The 19,076-nt window shown below is 46.2% G+C and overlaps 1 protein-coding gene across 2 annotated transcripts in view; it reads right to left on the reverse strand.

The window, feature by feature from the left end:
* Nucleotides 1-14,807, reverse strand: part of BEND5 (BEN domain containing 5) — a 1,596,389-nt gene extending 1,581,582 nt beyond the window's left edge. The window contains exon 1 of one of the 2 annotated variants that reach the window (XM_061632932.1): nt 14,714-14,779. Coding sequence is in view for 1 of the 2 variants with exons in the window: in XM_061632930.1 (XP_061488914.1) it covers nt 14,714-14,807 (94 nt within the window). In the remaining variant the exon portion in view is untranslated. Of the gene's footprint in view, nt 1-14,713 lie in introns of both variants that reach the window. The other variant, XM_061632930.1, reaches the window with a different exon arrangement.
* Between the last annotated feature and the right edge of the window lie 4,269 nt (nt 14,808-19,076).

A 19,076-nucleotide genomic window follows, 5' to 3' on the forward strand; every position in this document is an offset into this window, starting at 1 on the left:
CACTCCGCAGGTGAGGGCCTCCTGCAGATACCATCTTATCAGGAGGTTAGTTCTGCACAATATAGGAAACAGACCTTTAGTGTGGCGGCACCTACCCTGTGGAATTCCCTCGCCTTAAATATTAAGCAGGCGCCATCTCCGCTATCTTTTTGGCACCTTTTGAAGACTTTCCTCTTTCAACAACCCTTTTAAGTTGAGACCTATCCCAGTCTGTGTCTGTGTTAGAATTGCTTTTAATATGTTTTCTTTAAAAAAATGTTTTAACCCTTTTTTTAAAAAAAGATGTTTTTAAAGTTTTAAAATAGGTTTTAAAGTTGTTTTGTTTTAATGTATTTTAAGGTTTTTTTAAGATGTTTTAAAGTGTTTTTAGTGATTCTGTTTGCTGCCCTGGGCTCCTGTTGGGAGGATGGGTGGGATCCAGAGTGCCCCAAGGATCAGTACTGGGACCTGTGCTTTTTAACTTGTTCATAAATGACCTTAGAATTAGATTGAGCAGTTAGGTGGCCACGTTTGCTGATGAAACTAAATTGTTCAGGGTTGTTAAAACAAAACAGGATTGTGAAGAGCTCCAAAAAGACCTCTTCAAATGGAGTGAATAGGTGATAAAATGGCAAATGCAATTCAGTGTAAACAAATGTAAAATTATGCACGTTAGAGTAAATAATTTCACATATACACTCATGAGGTCTGAACTGGCAGTGACTGATCAGGAACAATACCTTGATGAAGATGTCAACCCAGCGTGCAGCAGCTTTGAAAAAGGCAAATTCCATGCAAGGGATCATTAGAAACATATTGAAAATAAAACTGCCAATATCGTAATGCCTCATTTGTATATATATATATATGTATGATGAAGCCTCATTTGTATATAAAGTTGTATATATCTATGGTGCAGCCTCATTTGGAATACCGTGTACAATTCTGATCACCTCACCTCAGAAAGGATATATTAGAGTTGAAAAAGGTTCAGAAAGGGGCAACCAAAATGATCAAGGGAATGGAGTGAGTCTCCTATGAGGAAAGATTGCAGCATTTGGGCCTTTTTAATTTATAGAAAAGGAGAATCAGAGGCAAAATGACAGAAGTTTATACAATTATGCATGGCATGGAAAAAGTAGATAGAGAAAACCTTTTCTCCCTCTCTCATAACGCTAGAACTCGTGGACATTCAATGAAGCTGAATGTTGGAAGTTTCAGGACAGACCAAAAAAAGTACTTCTTCATGCAGTGTATAGTTAAACTATGAAATTCGCTCCCACAAGAGGCAGTGATGGTCACCAATAACTTGAATGGCTTTGAAAGAGGATTAGACAAATACATGGAGGATAAGGCTATCAATGGCTACTAGCCATGATGGTGTGTTCTGTCATCATAGTCAGAAACAGTATGCTTCCGAAAACCAGAAGCTACAGGAGGGGAGGGTGCTCTTGCACTGAGGTCCTGCTTGAGGGCTTCCCATGGGCATCTAGTTGGCCACAGTGTGAGAACAGGATACTGAACTAGATGGACCACTGGCCTGATCCAGCAGACTTTTCTTATATTCTTATGTTCTTATCACCCCTCGCTGGATCGTCACCTTGCAGTGGTGAGTGGGCTTGCATGTTCCAGTGAACCCTGTGAGCGATGCTGTCGGGAGTCATGTACTCCCAGCAGGGTCACTCGTGGCGGTAAGGTGAAGGGAGAGGAACCAGACAAAGAATGATCCAAGAAAGTCCTCAACTGCAGAACAGGCGGAGGATAACAATGTGTATGTAACAACGGCTGTGAAAGCGGAAGAAGGCTGCAGCAGATAAAAGACTTCCATTTGTCGTGGTATCTATGCCATTGGATCAAACCATTTTCTGTCAAGACTGTGTGTTGATCGTTGTGCACCGATCTCCCCACATAAAACAAATTCACACACAGGTGTCTTCCAAGCAAACCAAACCAAACCAAAAGTCCCATGGTGATTGACGAATGGCAATGGGAACAGGACTGTGAAATCCGGAAGCCCCTAGTCATGGAACAGCACATGGGTGGTGGATACAGACTCAGTCGTCCTGGCTCAAGGACTGAGGCAGTTGAGTAGTTCGGCAGCTGTATCCATGACTGAGCAGTCCTATTCAGGATCCACTCTGCTCACCCCATATGGGGAGGGGGCAAGAAAAGGTGCCATAAACATAGTCTGCCTCATGTCTCTCCCTGACTGGATTATCGTGTCCAGTGGGGTCACCAATGAGCGGTCGCAAAAAACAAATGAACTTTGGAACGTAGAATATACGGACATTGCTGGATGATACAGACAGTGAACGTCCTGAACGCAGGACTGCCATCATTGCGAGGGAGTTGAGATGTTTTAATATTGACATAGCAGCACTCCAAGAAACTCGAAGAGCAGGAGAGGGACAATTGAAGGAAGAAAAAGGAGATTACACCTTCTTCTGGAAAGGACTGCCTGAACAAGAACGACGAATACATGGAGTAGGCTTTGCTATTAAAAATGATCTTGTGAAGTGTGACGCCCTTCCCTGGCTCTCCCTGTCAGGTTCCTACCTGCTCATGGTTACTGCCTGTCTCTAGGCACCACCAGGGACTCCACCAGTCCGGACTGTCCTTTTATATGGTTTCTCTCCCCGCTCTAGCACAGATCTCAACAGATCCCCCTGCTAGGCAGCACCACCAGTCACGTCCTATAACCAGTAGTCCCAGAGACTCTGCCTGAGTCTCTCTATCTGGTTACCTCTGTGACTGAGTGCTAAAGCTGTCCCAATCCCTTTGATTTACTCAGACTGCTTGTGGTGTTATTCTCTTCACCGCTGCCACCATTTGTTTCCCTTCAGCCTTGGTATTTACCTTACCCTCCCTTCTGGTCTGTGAAACCCCAGCCAAGGATCAGGCCTTTGGTAAACCAAATATATTTATTAAATAACAAAGATAACAAGATTTCTTTAAAAGGCACTTAAGCATATGGTTACATCTATTCCTGAGGTACTGGTCTTAGTATTAATCCGAACTCCACCCTCTCCTCACATCCACCAACTCTCCACACAATCTCCTCTCAAAACCCACCAAAACAACCCTCTCAAGTCCACCAACGTCCACCAACGTCCACACACGTCCACACCACATCCACCCAGATTTACCTGACATTCTTCCTTTTATACTGTCAGCCATTTTAAACATTCAGCCAATCATCCAGCATTCTACTGCCCATTCACTCCCCCTCCTCTTTCACTCCACTTACCATGTATCTTCTAAACAAACAGCACTTACCCTATTTACACTAATACAGGATCATCACATGAAGCTCTTGTCAGAAGTTCCAATTGGCATTAATAAACAACTATCAACTCTCCAATTAAAACTCGCCAAAACCCCGCAGGCAACTATTCTAAGTGCTTATAAACCAACATTAGATGCTGATGAAGACATCAAGGAAAATGTTTATGCCCAGCTGGACACCAGCTTATCAGGGATACCTAAGGAGGATAAAATTATCCTTTTGGGCGATTTCAATGCAAGAGTTGGGTGTGATTTTGATTTATGGCCACAAACCATTGGGAAAGAAGGAGTTGGCAATAGCAACCTGAATGGCATTCTACTTCTGACTAAATGTGCAGAGCATAATCTTGTTATTACAAACACACTCTTTCATCAGAAAGATAAATTTCAAACATCATGGAAGCACCCTCGGTCGAAACACTGGCATCTCCTGGATTACGTAATTGTCCGTGCCAGAGATTGTCATAATGTACTCCTCACTAGGGCCATGATGAGTGCTGATGACTGTTGGACAGATCACTGATTAATTCCACTATGGCCATTAATATTGTTCCTCAACGTAGACTCCAAGGAAGAAAACCAAGGCGTAAAATGAACATCCACACCCTTCAAGATCCTATTAAGTGAGCTTGCTTTCAAACAACTCTCAAGAAACACCTACCTACAGAACTCCCTGAAGACGTTGAGGAACACTGGATTAAACTGAAGACATCTATTATTGCAGCATGTGAACAAACTATTGGATACCAAACTAAGAAACATTAGGACTGGTTTGATGAGAAGGACAGTGAGATTGAACGTATCGTTGACAAGAAAAGGAAAGCCTTCCAGATATGGAAGAAAGACATTTACTGTGCTGCTAAGAAAAAAATCTATACCAGTGCAAAGGCTGAGGTCCAAAGAAGAACTAGAGAACTTAAGAACGCCTGGTGGATAAAGAAAGCTCAAGAAATCCAGCATTTTGCAGGTGCTCATGATGCACGGGGCTTTTTTAATGCCACAAAAGCCATCTACAGACCAACAAATTATGGTACAAATCCCTTACGTTCAATAGATGGTACCAAACTTCTAAAGGACAAAGAGTCTATTGTACTGCGTTGGAAACAGTATTACCATGACCTCCTTAATCGTAGCTCTATTGTGGCTTATGAGGTCTTCTCGCAAATCCCGCAACAACAAATAAGAGATGAGCTTGCAGTATCCCCTAATTTGGAAGAAGTCAGTAAAGCCATTAATCAAATGAAGAATAACAAAGCTAGTGGACCTGATGGGATTCCTGCTGAAGTCTTTAAAGAAGGTGGGCCTGAACTTAAACAACAACTTCATAAGCTCATCGAAAAAATGTGGATGAGGGAGGTGATCCCGGAACACTTTACGGATGCCATAATTATCACTCTTTTCAAGAAGGGTGATGGAACAGATTGCAGGAACTACCGAGGGATCTTTCTTCTAGCTACCACAGGTAAAATCCTTGCAAGGATCCTCGCAAATCACCTCCTAACTATCTCAGAAGACATCCTCTCTGAATCCCAAAATGGTTTCCGCCCTTCCAGGGGGACAATGGACATGATCTTCACTGCATGACAGCTTCAAGAAAAATGCAGGGAGCAAAACCAACCTCTGTATATGGCGTTTATTGATCTGACTAAGGCCTTTGATACTGTAAATCGAACTGCTCTCTGGACCATCCTTCTGAAAATTGGATGCCCTGATAAATTTGTGAATATTTTGCGACTCCTCCATGACAACATGACGGCAACAATTTTGGATAACAATGGCTCTCAAAGTGATCCATTCAAAGTGGGATCAGGTGTCAAACAGGAATGTGTCATTGCTCCGACCTTATTTGCTACTTTCATCGCCACGATTCTACACCTTGTTGAGGGGAAACTTCCCACTAGTGTGGAAATCACATATCAAACAGATGGAAAGCTTTTTAATCTCAGTAGGCTGAAAGCAAAAAGTAAGGTAATGTCAACCTCTGTCATAGAACTTCAATATGCCGATAATAATGTAGTCTCTGCACAATCAGAGGAAGATCTTCAAACTATCCTAAATGTCTTGGCAGAAGCATATGAAAAGCTTGGCCTCTTGCTTAACATAAAAAAAAACCAAAGTGCTTCATCAGCAAGTGCGAACCAATCCCTCTGTAGCACCATCAATCCAGCTTAATGGTGTGATGCTGGAGAATGTCGATCACTTTTCTTATCTTGGCAGCCATCTCTCTGTAAAAGCGGACATCGGTGCTGAAATTCAGCATCGTCTGAGCTCTGCGAGTGCCTCATTCTCCCAAATGAAGTGTAGAGTGTTCGAGGATCGGAATATTCGCAGGGAGACCAAAATGCTTATTTACAAAGCCATTGTATTACCCACCTTACTGTACGCCTGTGAAACATGGACCATCTATAAAAGCCACTCCCAACTTCTTGAAAGATTCCACCAACGCTGCCTCCAGAAAATTCTGCAAATTACTTGGGAAGATAGGTGGACTAATGTTAGCGTATTGGAAGAAGCAAAGTTGAAGACCACTAAATAATAATAATAATAAAATAAAATTTTATTTATTAGTCGCCTATCTGTCCGAGTTAACGGACACCCTGGGCGACGTACAACAATACAATACAACAATTCAAGTACAGTATAAAATAATATATAAATCAGCAAAACACATCACCATCAATTCAACTAAAACCATCTTCAGTTAAGATTCCATAAAAACTAATCCCCCTCAAAAATCCCATAGGCCTGCCTGAATAGCCAGGTCTTTAAGGCTCGGCGAAAACCCATCAGGGAGGGGGCATGTCGGAGGTCAAAAGGGAGCGAGTTCCAGAGGGTGGGAGCCACAATCGAAAATGCCCTCTCTCTGGTCCGCACCAGCCTAGCTGTTTTCACCGGTGGGACCGAGAGAAGGTCTTGTGAGGCTGATCTCGTTAGGCGGCATAATTGGTGATACTGGAGGCGTTCCTTCAGATAAACTGGGCCGAAACTGTATAGGGTTTTAAAGGTTAATACCAACACCTTGAATAGGGCACAGTAAGCAACTGGTAACCAGTATAGATCGATCAACACTGGGGTAATATGATCCCAGCGACGGCTCTGCTTTCTCAGGCGTGCCGCCACATTTTGTACCAGCTGCAATTTCCGGACCGTTTTCAAGGGTAACCCCACGTAGAGCGCATTACAGTAGTCTAAGCGAGAGGAGACCAGGGCATGTATCACTCATGGGAGCAGATGTACAGGAAGGTAGGGTCGCAGCTTCTGTATCAGATGTAATTGATACCAAGCTGCCCGGCTCTCTGCCGAAACCTGAGCCTCCATGGACAGCTGGGAGTCAAGAATGACCCCTAGGCTACGGACCTGGTCTTTCAGGGGTAATCTCACCCCATTAAGCACCAAGTCTAAATCTCCCAACCTTCTCTTATCACCCACAAGCAACACCTCGGTCTTGTCAGGGTTTAGCTTCAGCCTGTTCTCTCCCATCCATCCACTTACGGACTCCAGGCATTTGGACAAGGTATTCACAGCCGCCTCTGGTGAGGACTTAAATGAGAGGTAGAGCTGAGTGTCATCCGCATATTGGTGACACTTCAGCCCAAAACTCCTGATGATAGCTCCCAGCGGTTTCATATAGATGTTGAATAGCATGGGGGAGAGGATAGAACCCTGTGGCACTCCACAATTGAGAGGCCAAGGGTCTGAAACCTCCTCCAATGCTACCCGTTGATACCTGCCGGAGAGATAGGAACGGAACCGCTGTAGAACAGTGCCCCCTATTCCCAATCCCTCCAGGCGGTTTAAAAGGATACCGTGGTCGACGGTATCGAAAGCCGCTGAGAGATCGAGGAGGACGAGGAAGGTGTGTTCTCCTCTATCCAACGCCCTCCTCATATCATCCACCAGAACGACCAAGACTGTTTCAGTTCCATGCCCAGTCCTGAAGCCCGATTGGAAAGGATCTAAATAATCTGCTTCATCCAAGTGTGTCTGTAACTGTTTGGCCACCACTCGCTCAATCACCTTGCCCAATAATGGTAAATTAGAGACTGGACGGAAGTTGTTCAATTCTTGGGGATCCAAGGAGGACTTTTTTAAGATGGGCTTTATTACTGCCTCCTTGAGGGCTGATGGCATTGCACCCTCTTCCAAGGACGCATTTACCACTGCCTTGATCCCTTTGCCCAGTCTCTCTTTGCAACTCATAATGAGCCACGAAGGGCAAGGATCAAGCAAACAAGTGGTTGGCTTCACAGAAGAGAACACCTTGTCCACTTCCTCAGAGGGAAGAGGCTGAAACTGATCCCAGCAGACCGGAATGCAACTGGCCGACTCTGGCCCACTATCTGTAACCACGGCGTACGGAAGCATGCTCTTCAGGCACTCGATTTTATCAGCAAAGTGTTTAGCAAATGCATCACAGGAGGCTTTAGAGTGCTCCATAGGTTCCTGAGCAACTGGACCGACCAGGCTTTGGACCACTTGGAACAACCTCCTAGGACAGCACTCTGCCGACGCAATAGAGGCAGCAAAGAATCGCCTCTTTGCTGCCTTTGTTGCCTGCTGGTAGGCTGCTATTGCCGCTCTAACCAGTGTTCGATCGTCTGCAGTGCAAGATTTCCGCCACCGGCGTTCTAGTCGTCTCACCTCCTGTCTCAGACCCCGCAACCGTGGTGTATACCAGGGTGCAGTCTGAGTTCTATTCAGGGGGAGAGGATGTTTCGGAGCCACCCAGTCTATTGCCCTAGTGATCTCCCTATTCCACTCCATCACCAGGGTCTCGACCGGGCGGCTTTCAGTCAGCTCCAAATCACCCAGCGCATTCAGGAATCCCTCAGGCTCCATCAGGTGTCTGGGGCGGACCATCCTAATAGGTCCTTGTCCCCTGCGGAGGGTATGTGGCATTGAGAAGTCCATATTCACCAAATAGTGATCTGACCATGACACGGGGTTAGAAGAAACAGCCCCCATTTTCAGAACACTCCCCTCCTCTCCCGAGACAAATACAAGGTCGATAGTATGACCGGCTACATGGGTGGGACCTATATTACTTAGGTGCAGTTCCCAAGAAGTCATGGTTTCAATGAAATCCCGAGGGGCTCCAGTGAGAGTGGTCTCAGCGTGTACGTTGAAGTCCCCCAAAACCAATAAGTTGGGGGAGAGCAACCGCACATCCGAGACCACCTCGAGCACCTCGGTCAGGGAGTCTGCCGTGCAGCAGGGTGGGCAGTACACGAGCAGGATCCCTAAACTGCCCTTTGGTCCCAACCTCCAGTACATACAATCAACAAACTTGGTCCCGTGGAGAGGGGGTCTGGTAAAAACCAAGGACTCTCGATAGATAACTGCCACTCCCCCTCCCTGCCTACCAATCCTCGGCTGCTGTGCGTATTGGAAACCTGCTGGGCACATGGACTCAAGTATGGGAGCTGAGGCCTCATCCAGCCAGGTCTCCGTAATACACACCAGGTCTGCATTCTCATCCAAAATAAGATCATGGATGATCGATGTTTTCTGAACTACAGACCTGGCGTTACACAGCAGCAGTCGCAGATTGGATGGAGTCTTACAACCCCCAGTTATCTTCTGGTTGTGAACAGGCCCGGAACAGGGGATGGATATAATGCATCGATCCCTTGTTCCCCTAAACTGGCGTGGCCTGCCACCCACACCTCTCCAGGATCTGCCGCCTAGCCTCACAATGTCATGGCTCCCCATCCCTCCCAAAACATTCCCTTCTGGCCTGCACATGTCCCCCTCCCCCTCTGCCGATCAGGCAGGCAACCCACCCCCAATAAAAATATTTAAAATTGCCCACGTCTCTCTCAGCAGTCGTTGGTCCTCTTCTTCTTGACTCCTCTCACGGCTAGAGCGGCCAGAACACTTATTATCCTTCCTCATCTTGAGTCTTGTTTCGCTATCTAGTCCTTGAAAGATTACACCATATTTGTTAGTCTTTGATGTGCTACAATATTCTCTACTGTTTGATAATATTAAAAATCTAGCCAGCACCTCAAAGGAACAATGAACCATTAAGACAGAGGTCAGTAAATGAGTAGCAAGAAAAGTCTGTATACATTTGGTAAACATTTCAAATGAAACAGTTTCGTGCAACCACTTCTGTGCTGGATCCTTGCCCTTCTTGGCTAATAAAAGTTAGCAGGGAATGAACAGCCAGCTGGGCCAGGGAAATGGTTAATGCTTCTCTGCGAGAGTGGGTGGTCTCTGGCTGCCTGAAACAGGCAGTAGTGAGACCATTCCTAAAGAGACCCTCCTTGGACCCAGAAAATCTTAATAACTATAGGCCGGTAGCAGATGTTCCATTCCTGGGCAAGGTCCTTGAACGAGTGATTGCAGGCCAGCTCCAGACACTCTTGGATGAGACCAATTATCTGGATCCATTTCAGTCGGGTTTCAGGCCTGGTTTTGGCACGGGAACAGCTTTGGTCGCCCTGTATGATGACCTTTGTCGGGAGAGAGACAGGGGGAGTGTGATTCTGTTGATTCTTCTTGATCTCTCACCAGCTTTCGATTCCATCGACCATGGTATCCTTCTGGGAAGACTGGCTGAGTTGGGAGTGGGAGGGACTGCATTGCGGTGGTTCTCCTCCTATTTGGCAGGTCGGCTCCAGAAGGTGGTCCTTGGGGAACAATGCTCGGCACCCTGGACTCTCCAGTATGGGGTTCCACAGAGGTCAGTTCTGTCCCCCATGCTGTTCAACATCTACATGAAACCGTTGGGTCCAGTCATCCGGAGCTTTGGAGTGTGTTGCCATCAGTATGCTGATGACACGCAGCTCTATTTCTCCTTTTCATCTTCTTCAGGTGAGGCTGTCAATGTGCTGAACCGGTGCCTGGCTGCGACAATGGACTGGATGAGGGCTAATAAACTGAGGATCAATCCAGACAAGACTGAGATGCTGCTAGTGGTAAACCAATTTATTTTATCAAAATCAATATAAAAGTTGCTTCATGACTGTAGCTGAAAGCAATGTATAGCTCACTGGAAAGAAAGTATATTTGAACCTTCACTAAAGTGACCCCCACATTCAACAGTTTATCATCTACCAAGGCTAAAACAAGATATTAACCCATCCCAATAGCTAAGATTCACACCAGTCTTGTTAATATCCAAGTGGCTAATGGCCTGGAGTGTCTGCACATTACGTTGGGCCAGCGAGACAGACTGGGAATACTGTTGGTGTACCGTCCACCCTGCTGCCCAACAGCTTCCCTAACTGAGCTGACAGAGGTGGTCTCGGACTTGGTGTTGCGATCTCCCAAACTTTTGGTATTGGGGGATCTCAACATTCATGCCGAGACCGCCTTGTCTGGAGCAGCTCAGGACTTCATGACCTCCATGACAGCCATGGGGCTGTCTCAATTTGTTACTGGCCCGACGCATATGTCAGGACATACTCTAGACTTGATTTTTGCCACTGAAATGGGGGAAGGTGATCTGGGAGTGAGGAATCTTACATCTATTCCTTTGTCATGGACAGATCATCGCCTCTTGAGATTTAGACTCACATCGTTTTCTCCCCTCTGCAAGGGTGGAGGACCAATTAAGATGGTCCGTCCCCGGAGACTAATGAATCCTGAAGGATTTCAGAGGGCTCTGGGGGATTTTCCGGCTGATAAAACTGACGATCCTGTCGAAACCCTGGTCACTCTGTGGAATACGGAAATGACCTGGGCAGTTGACACAATCGCCCCGGTGCGCCCTCTCCATTGCAGAGCTCAATTGGCTCCTTGGTTTACCGAGGAGCTAAGAGTGATGAAGCAAGAAAGGAGACGGTTGGAGGGTAAATGGAGACGAACTCCCGACGGCTGTAATTATGCACTTGTGAAGGCCTCCACGAAACGCTATGTGAAGGCGGTGAGGATGGCGAAGAAGCAATACTTCACTACCTCCATTCAGTCATCTTGTAACCGCCCAGCGGAACTTTATAAGGTTGTCCGGAGACTTTTACACTCTGGTTCTCCGGACGCAATATTACCATCAATGGCCCGCTGTGAGGGGTTTGCGAGGCATTTTCAAGACAAGATCATAAACATCCGTCGGGACCTTGACTCCAATATTGTAACAGTTGAATCTAATGAGGTGTCCAGAACACAGTCTTGTCCTGTTTTATTGGATGAGTTTCAGTTGGTACAGCTCGAGGATGTGGACAAGGTGCTTGGACAGATACGGGCAACCACTTCCGCTCTGGACCCTTGCCCCTCGTGGCTAATAAAAGCTAGCAGAAATGGAACGGCCAGCTGGGCCAAGGAGGTGATTAATGCCTCGTTACGAGAGGGAGTGGTCCCACCTTGCCTGAAACAGGCGATAGTGTGACCGCTCCTAAAAAAGCCCTCCTTGGACCCTGATAACTTTAACAACTATAGGCCGGTAGCAAATGTTCCATTTCTGGGCAAGGTTCTAGAGCGCGTGGTCGCTCGCCAACTCCAGGCTCTCTTGGATGAAACTGATTATCTGGATCCATTTCAATCCAGCTTTCGGCCGGGGTTTGGTACAGAAACAGCCTTGGTTGCCCTGTATGATGACCTCTGTCGGGAGAAAGACAGAGGGAGTGTAACTCTGTTGGTTCTCCTTGATCTCTCGGCGGCTTTTGATACCATCGACCATGGTATCCTTCTGGGGCGACTCGCGGAGTTAGGAGTTGGAGGCACTGCTTGGCGGTGGCTGTGCTGCTATCTTGGGAATCGTCTCCAGAAAGTGATGCTTGGGGAGCACTACTCGAGTCCCTGGGTGCTCCAGTATGGGGTCCCGCAGGGTTCAGTTCTGTCCCCCATGCTTTTTAATATCTATATGAAGCCGCTGGGTGTTATGGAGTGCGTTTCCAGCAATATGCTGATGATACGCAGCTCTATTTCTCCTTTTCATCTTCCTCAGGTGAGCCTGTTGCCGTACTGAACCGCTGCCTAGCCGCGATAATGGACTGGATGAGAGCGAATAAACTAAAACTCAGTCCTGACAAGACTGAGATGCTGTTGGTTGGGGGGCCCTCTGCTCAGATGGTTGATGTCAGACCTGCACTAGATGGGGTTACTTCAGCTAGTGCAGAATGCTGCGGCCAGAGTTCTTACTGGGACGAGGAAATTCGACCACATAACACCTATTCTGGCCCAACTGTACTGGCTTCCAATATGTTTCCGGGCCAGATTCAAAGTGTTGGTTCTTACCTATAAAGCCCTTAACGGCACTGGACCGCAATATCTGATGGAACGCCTCTCTCGCTATATTCCTACCCGTTCACTCCGCTCAACATCTAAGGCCCTTCTCCGGGTCCCAACCCATACAGAGGCCCGGAGAACAGTAATAAGATCTAGGGCCTTTTCGGTGGTGGCCCCCGAATTATGGAATGCCCTCCCAGATGAGATACGCCTGGTGCCTTCCCTGTCATCTTTCCGGCGCCAGGTAAAAACCCACCTCTTCACCCAGGCATTTTAATGTATTTTATGTTTTTAATCTTATTTATTTTATTTCTAGTTTTCTTTTACTTTGTTTATATAATGTTTTATATTGTCTGTGCAACACACACTTGCTGTATTTTAAATATTGTGGTTTTATCATGTTGTACACCGCCCTGGGAGCTGCTAGCTATAGGGCGGTTTAGAAATGCAACTAAATAAATAAATAATAAATAATATACAGAAACAGCTAAGTGGTCCACTACCAGAAGTAGTAATAGTTATCACATAACAGTAGTAATAGTTATCACATAAAATTTCCTGTCATATTCCAAAGTTATTTTTAAAATAGCTAACATAGGATAATTGAAAGATAAACCCTTAGCCCAGAAGGTCATAAAATCAATTTGATCGTGCTACAACACAGTGCTCCCAACCTTTTTGAGTCTAGAGCACATTTGGAAATATAACAAATTGTCATGGGCACAACAGAATACTCAATTTACAAAAGAAATACTGATTATGCTCAGAACCGCCACACACACACACACCCCGAAGACAGGGAAAACATGTTTGTGGGGAACCTTTGGCCCTCCAGATATTGCTGAACTACAGCTCCCATCAGCCCCAGCAAGCATGGCTGATAACCAGGGTGATGGGAGTTGCAGTTCAGCAATATCTGGATGGGCAAAGGTTCCTCACATCTGATTTAGAAGGCCACAAATTTGCTATTCTTCCTTTAAAGACTGCAGGAGAGAGGGAGAGAGGGAAGCAGGCTCCATCACCATTGCTGACAACACAGCTCTATTACACTCCTCCCTCTATCAATTGTCACCTAGCAGCAGCCATTCCAGTAAGATTCAAAAGAAAATGAAAGCAGGTCAGAAGAAAATAGGTATGGAATGGAATGGACTGCCTTCAAGTTGATTCCAACTTATGGCAACCCTACAAATAGGGTTTTCATGGTAAGCGGTATTCAGAGGGGGTTTACCATTGCCTCCCTCTGAGGCTAGTCCTCCCCAGCTGGCTAGGGCCTGCTCAGCTTGCCACAGCTGCACAAGCCAGCCCCTTCCTTGTCCGCAACTGCCAGCTGGGGGGCAACTGGGCTCCTTGGGACTATGCAGCTTGCCCACGGCTGCACAGGTGGCAGGGCACATAACCACTGAGCCACTCACTGTAGGGTGATCTTTAGCTGGCCTGTTACACCCAGGAGACACGAGCGGGGATTTGAACTGACACACTCTGGACTCCCAGCCAGGCTCTCCTCCCCACTTTCCTATACATCAAACTCATTCCAACAGATTCCAACAGCCAATAGGAAGTGAGAACAGGTTCAGAGTGGGTGGGAAGTGCAGAAATCCAAGGGGGGTTTTAAAAGCAGGGGGGTGAGCTCAGAATACCCTGAACATTGTCTCAGGCTCTTCTTGAACACAACACACAGTTCCAGGGTGGATGGGGAAAAAACCAAGGAGAATAAAAAAATTAAAATCTTATCAAAAGTGGGGCAGGGCCTACAATTTGATATTAAATCAATATTAAGTTGATATAAAAAGAGTGGGGCCTATAATCTGATAAGGTCATTCAGGAAGTCATTCAGGAAATGAACCAGCTCCAACTATTCAATTTATCGTTAATGTTTGCCATGATGTGTCAGAATCACCACCACCAAAAAAGCTTTTAAATTGTACTAAGATTGTTTATTCTTCTGGTTAGTTTTTGTCTTCAACAAACAACATTAACAAAACATGCACATGGATTTTTGAATAATTAACTAATTTGAGCTTTAAGGCCCTCATCCAGGGGCCTACTCCGAGGGAAGCTAGGAGGCTCATAGCCCCTTTTTCAAACAAGGCCATTCCCTCCGCCCCATCCTGACAGAAGCCCAACTTCCCTCTCTGGTGCCCTCTAGGAAGGCCACATCTCTTTGCCCCCTAAATAAGGGCTGTTCCCACCTCTCTCCGTCAATTTCTTTCATCGACTCAAGTCAGCTCTTCCACCTTTCACCTCCCACCCCCGGGGCACTGCCACTATAACAACTAACCCGTTTCTGCCGTCTTGCTCCTCTCCGCCATGTTTGTTTTCATTCCGTCTTTTCCTCCCCCTCCCACCGGGAGACGCTGTACGGACGTCACCATGGCAACACACGTCACAGCCTCGGGAGTCCCTTATTTCTTCTCCTGAAAGCAAGCAGTGCGTGTAAGGAAGAGGCGTTAGGAAGAGCTAGCCTTTCCCAACCAGTGTGCCTCCAGATGTTGTTGGACTACAACTCCCATCTTTCCTGACCATTGGCAATGCTAGCTGAAGCTGATGGGAGTTGTGGTCCAACAACATCTGGAGGCACACTGCTAGAGAGACGCCGGTAACCCCTTCCAGGCGATTCTTATGAAGGCTAATGTCCCAGCCCCACTGCCATGGGAAGGCATAAGCCCCGTTAAGCATAGCGGAGCTTACTTGCATATAAACATGCTACAGGATCGAGTTGCTTGACTGCAAAGCTGTAGCACGTTTACTTGGACCTATTTTGAATCAAGACTTTTTTTCCTCTGTCAGAGACTTCTGTGGAATTCTGTACACATCCAAATAAAAACATAGGGTAAAATATATGCACACTTTGAAGTCAGAGTAAGACCAGGTAGAAAATATTTCACACAGTGTATTTTTTTTTACTGCACTTGGGGTAACACAGAAAAATACCATGCAGCCTGCAAGGGGGAATGCAAATTGAGGGACCATGTGCATAGGATTGCAGCCCCAGCCCACAACTGGATTACAAACGTACCTTAACTGAATTGCTTTCCGCTGGTCAACATCAACGCCCACCACCTCCTCCCCTTCTGAAATGCCCTCTCCTTGTGTCCTACACCTCCGTTCTCTTTAGTAAAATACCGATGTGAAAGAATCACTTTCTCACACTACCCCCTACCTACCTAGGATAGCGAGGGTCTAGTCTGTTACGAGGCAGGGCCATGGAGCCTGCTAAACTACAATTCCCACCCCACACCCACACCTAATGGTATGGCTGGTTATGCTTTCCCACGAGGTTTTGTGCGAAGAGTAACAAGGGCAGAAATTAAGATACAAAACTAAAGCTATGGCATAAATGTTCTGCATAATTGTTATCTTGTTCTTTGGCAAATTTCCCTCACCCACAGTGAATCCCATTGTTTGTTAGCAGCCTTAGTTTTCAGGGTCAGTTAGAGATACACACACACATACACAACATCACCAGACTTTCATACCCTCCTTGGCAGGAGGGGGGGAGAGGAAAAAGTATTGTAAAACCGAGGCTTGAAGGTAGAAAAAGAGAAGAGGAAGAAAGAGGAAGGGGGGCTGAGGAACATCAGAGCTCCCATACACGTGTATGACACTCTCAAGGAACGCATCAAGGACTGCAGGGACAGAATCGGGGAGACTCTGGGTCTCGGTGCAAAACCTTGAGACCAAGAGATTCCTTCCTGGTTTTGGATCAGAGCTCTTCCACATAGCTTCAGCTGTATTCAACCACCCATTCCGGGCACAGGATAGGTAATCTCTCCTACCTTTCACCTCTTATAGTAATAGGGTCCTTTGATTTCTTAACTTTAAAGTTATGAATGGGTTAGGATATTAATGATAAATGCTGCCACGCACCCAAGTAATTCTGTAATGCTTTCCTACTCTTTCTCTCAATAAAATCAAGCTTTGCTTTTGGTTTGGACCTGCATTTCTTGGGATAAATACATACACCATTTAAGCACATTCCAGGGCAAAGCGCTTGTTTTATCCCTAGCAAAAGATCCCCTCCTCTCAAGGAGGTGTGTTTCATGGGACATGAGGGTGGCAAAATCACACACTCAGGTTCCCAAGAGCACTTGTCCTAACAAGTCTCTCAATATACCCTCTATGAGTACGTCTCTCTCCAAGAGGGCAATGTCTTCCTTACCTCCTGGAGAACAGCAATTGCTCATAGCCCCTTTTTCAAACAAGGCCGTTCCCTCCGCCCCATCCTGACAGAAGCCCAACTTCCCTCTCTGGTGCCCTCTAGGAAGGCCACATCTCTTTGCCCCCTAAATAAGGGCTGTTCCCACCTCTCTCCGTCAATTTCTTTCATCGACTCAAGTCAGCTCTTCCACCTTTCACCTCCCACCCCCGGGGCACTGCCACTATAACAACTAACCCGTTTCTGCCGTCTTGCTCCTCTCCGCCATGTTTGTTTTCATTCCGTCTTTTCCTCCCCCTCCCACCGGGAGACGCCGTACGGACGTCACCATGGCAACACACGTCACAGCCTCGGGAGTCCCTTATTTCTTCTCCTGAAAGCAAGCAGTGCGTGTAAGGAAGAGGCGTTAGGAAGAGCTAGCCTTTCCCAACCAGTGTGCCTCCAGATGTTGTTGGACTACAACTCCCATCTTTCCTGACCATTGGCAATGCTAGCTGAAGCTGATGGGAGTTGTGGTCCAACAACATCTGGAGGCACACTGCTAGAGAGACGCCGGTAACCCCTTCCAGGCGATTCTTATGAAGGCTAATGTCCCAGCCCCACTGGCGGGGGAAGGCATAAGCCCCGTTAAGCATAGCGGAGCTTACTTGCATATAAACATGCTACAGGATCGAGTTGCTTGACTGCAAAGCTGTAGCACGTTTACTTGGACCTATTTTGAATCAAGACTTTTTTTCCTCTGTCAGAGACTTCTGTGGAATCCTGTACACATCCAAATAAAAACACAGGGTTAAATATATGCACACTTTGAAGTCAGAGTAAGACCAGGTAGAAAATATTTCACACAGTGTATTTTTTTTACTGCACTTGGGGTAACACAGAAAAATACCATGCAGCCTGCAAGGGGGAATGCAAATTGGGGGACCGTGTGCATAGGATTGCAGCCCCAGCCCACAACTGGATTACAAACGTACCTTAAATGAATTGCTTTCCGCTGGTCAACATCAACGCCCACCTCCTCCTCCCCTTCTGAAATGCCCTCTCCTTGTGTCCTACACCTCCATTCTCTTTAGTAAAATACTGGTGTGAAATAATCTCTTTCTCACACTACCCCCTACCTACCTAGGATAGCGAGGGTCTAGTCTGTTACGAGGCAGGGCCATGGAGCCTTCTAAACTACAATTCCCACCCCACATCCCCACCTAATGGTATGGCTGGTTATGCTTTCCCACGAGGTTTTGTGCGAAGAGTAACAAGGGCAGAAATTAAGATACAAAACTAAAGCTACGGCATAAATGTTCTGCATAATTGTTATCTTGTTCTTTGGCAAATTTCCCTCACCCACAGTGAATCCCATTGTTAGCAGCCTTAGTTTTCAGGGTCAGTTAGAGATACACACACACATACACAACATCACCAGACTTTCATACCCTCCTTGGCAGGAGGGGGAGAGAGGAAAAAAGTATTTTAAAACCGAGGCTTGAAGGTAGAAAAAGAGAAGAGGAAGAAAGAGGAAGGGGGGCTGAGGAACATCAGAGCTCCCATACACATGTATGACACTCTCAAGGAACGCATCAAGAACTGCAGGGACAGAACCGGGGAGACTCTGGGTCTCGGTGCAAAACCTTGAGGCCAAGAGATTCCTTCCTGGTTTTGGATCAGAGCTCTTCCACATAGCTTCAGCTGTATTCAACCGCCCATTCAGGGCATAGGATAGGTAATCTCTCCTACCTTTCACCTCTTATAGTAATAGGGTCCTTTGATTTCTTAACTTTAAAGTTATGAATGGGTTAGGATATTAATGATAAATGCTGCCACGCACCCAAGTAATTCTGTAATGCTTTCCTACTCTTTCTCTCAATAAAATCAAGCTTTGCTTTTGGTTTGGACCTGCATTTCTTGGGTTAAATATATACACCATTTAAGCACATTCCAGGGCAAAGCGCTTGTTTTATCCCTAGCAAAAGATCCCCTCCTCTCAAGGAGGTGTGTTTCATGGGACATGAGGGTGGCAAAATCACACACTCAGGTTCCCAAGAGCACTTGTCATAACAAACTGGCGGAGAATCAAGCGGGCAGCAAGGGTTGCAGGAACAAAGTAACATGTGAACAGTCCTGCAATCCAGGGAAACAGGTAGCCAAGTTCTGAATGTAACTGGAATGAGCGTAATTTCCTTTTCTTTCTTACTATGTTTTGCTGTCTCTTGTTTTAAAGTGAGTGGGGAAATGTCCTTTAAATGCTGTGGTAAATCCAGAGGTTAAGGTATAGAAATTCCCTGGCACATTGTTATCCCCCTCCCCTTCTGTCCTTGGCAAAAAGCTTTGGGAAACGGTGGTTGTGATTGTGACACAGCAATTAGCCAAAGTTGATACTGGAGAGGTTTTATTTATTTTTATTTTGTTAAATTTCTATACCGCCCGACTAGCATAGCTCTCTGGGTGGTGTACAACAGACAAATAATACAACAGAGAAATATAAATATAC

Source organism: Rhineura floridana, chromosome 6, assembly GCF_030035675.1.
Source record: "Rhineura floridana isolate rRhiFlo1 chromosome 6, rRhiFlo1.hap2, whole genome shotgun sequence".
Classification (NCBI taxonomy): domain Eukaryota; kingdom Metazoa; phylum Chordata; class Lepidosauria; order Squamata; family Rhineuridae; genus Rhineura; species Rhineura floridana.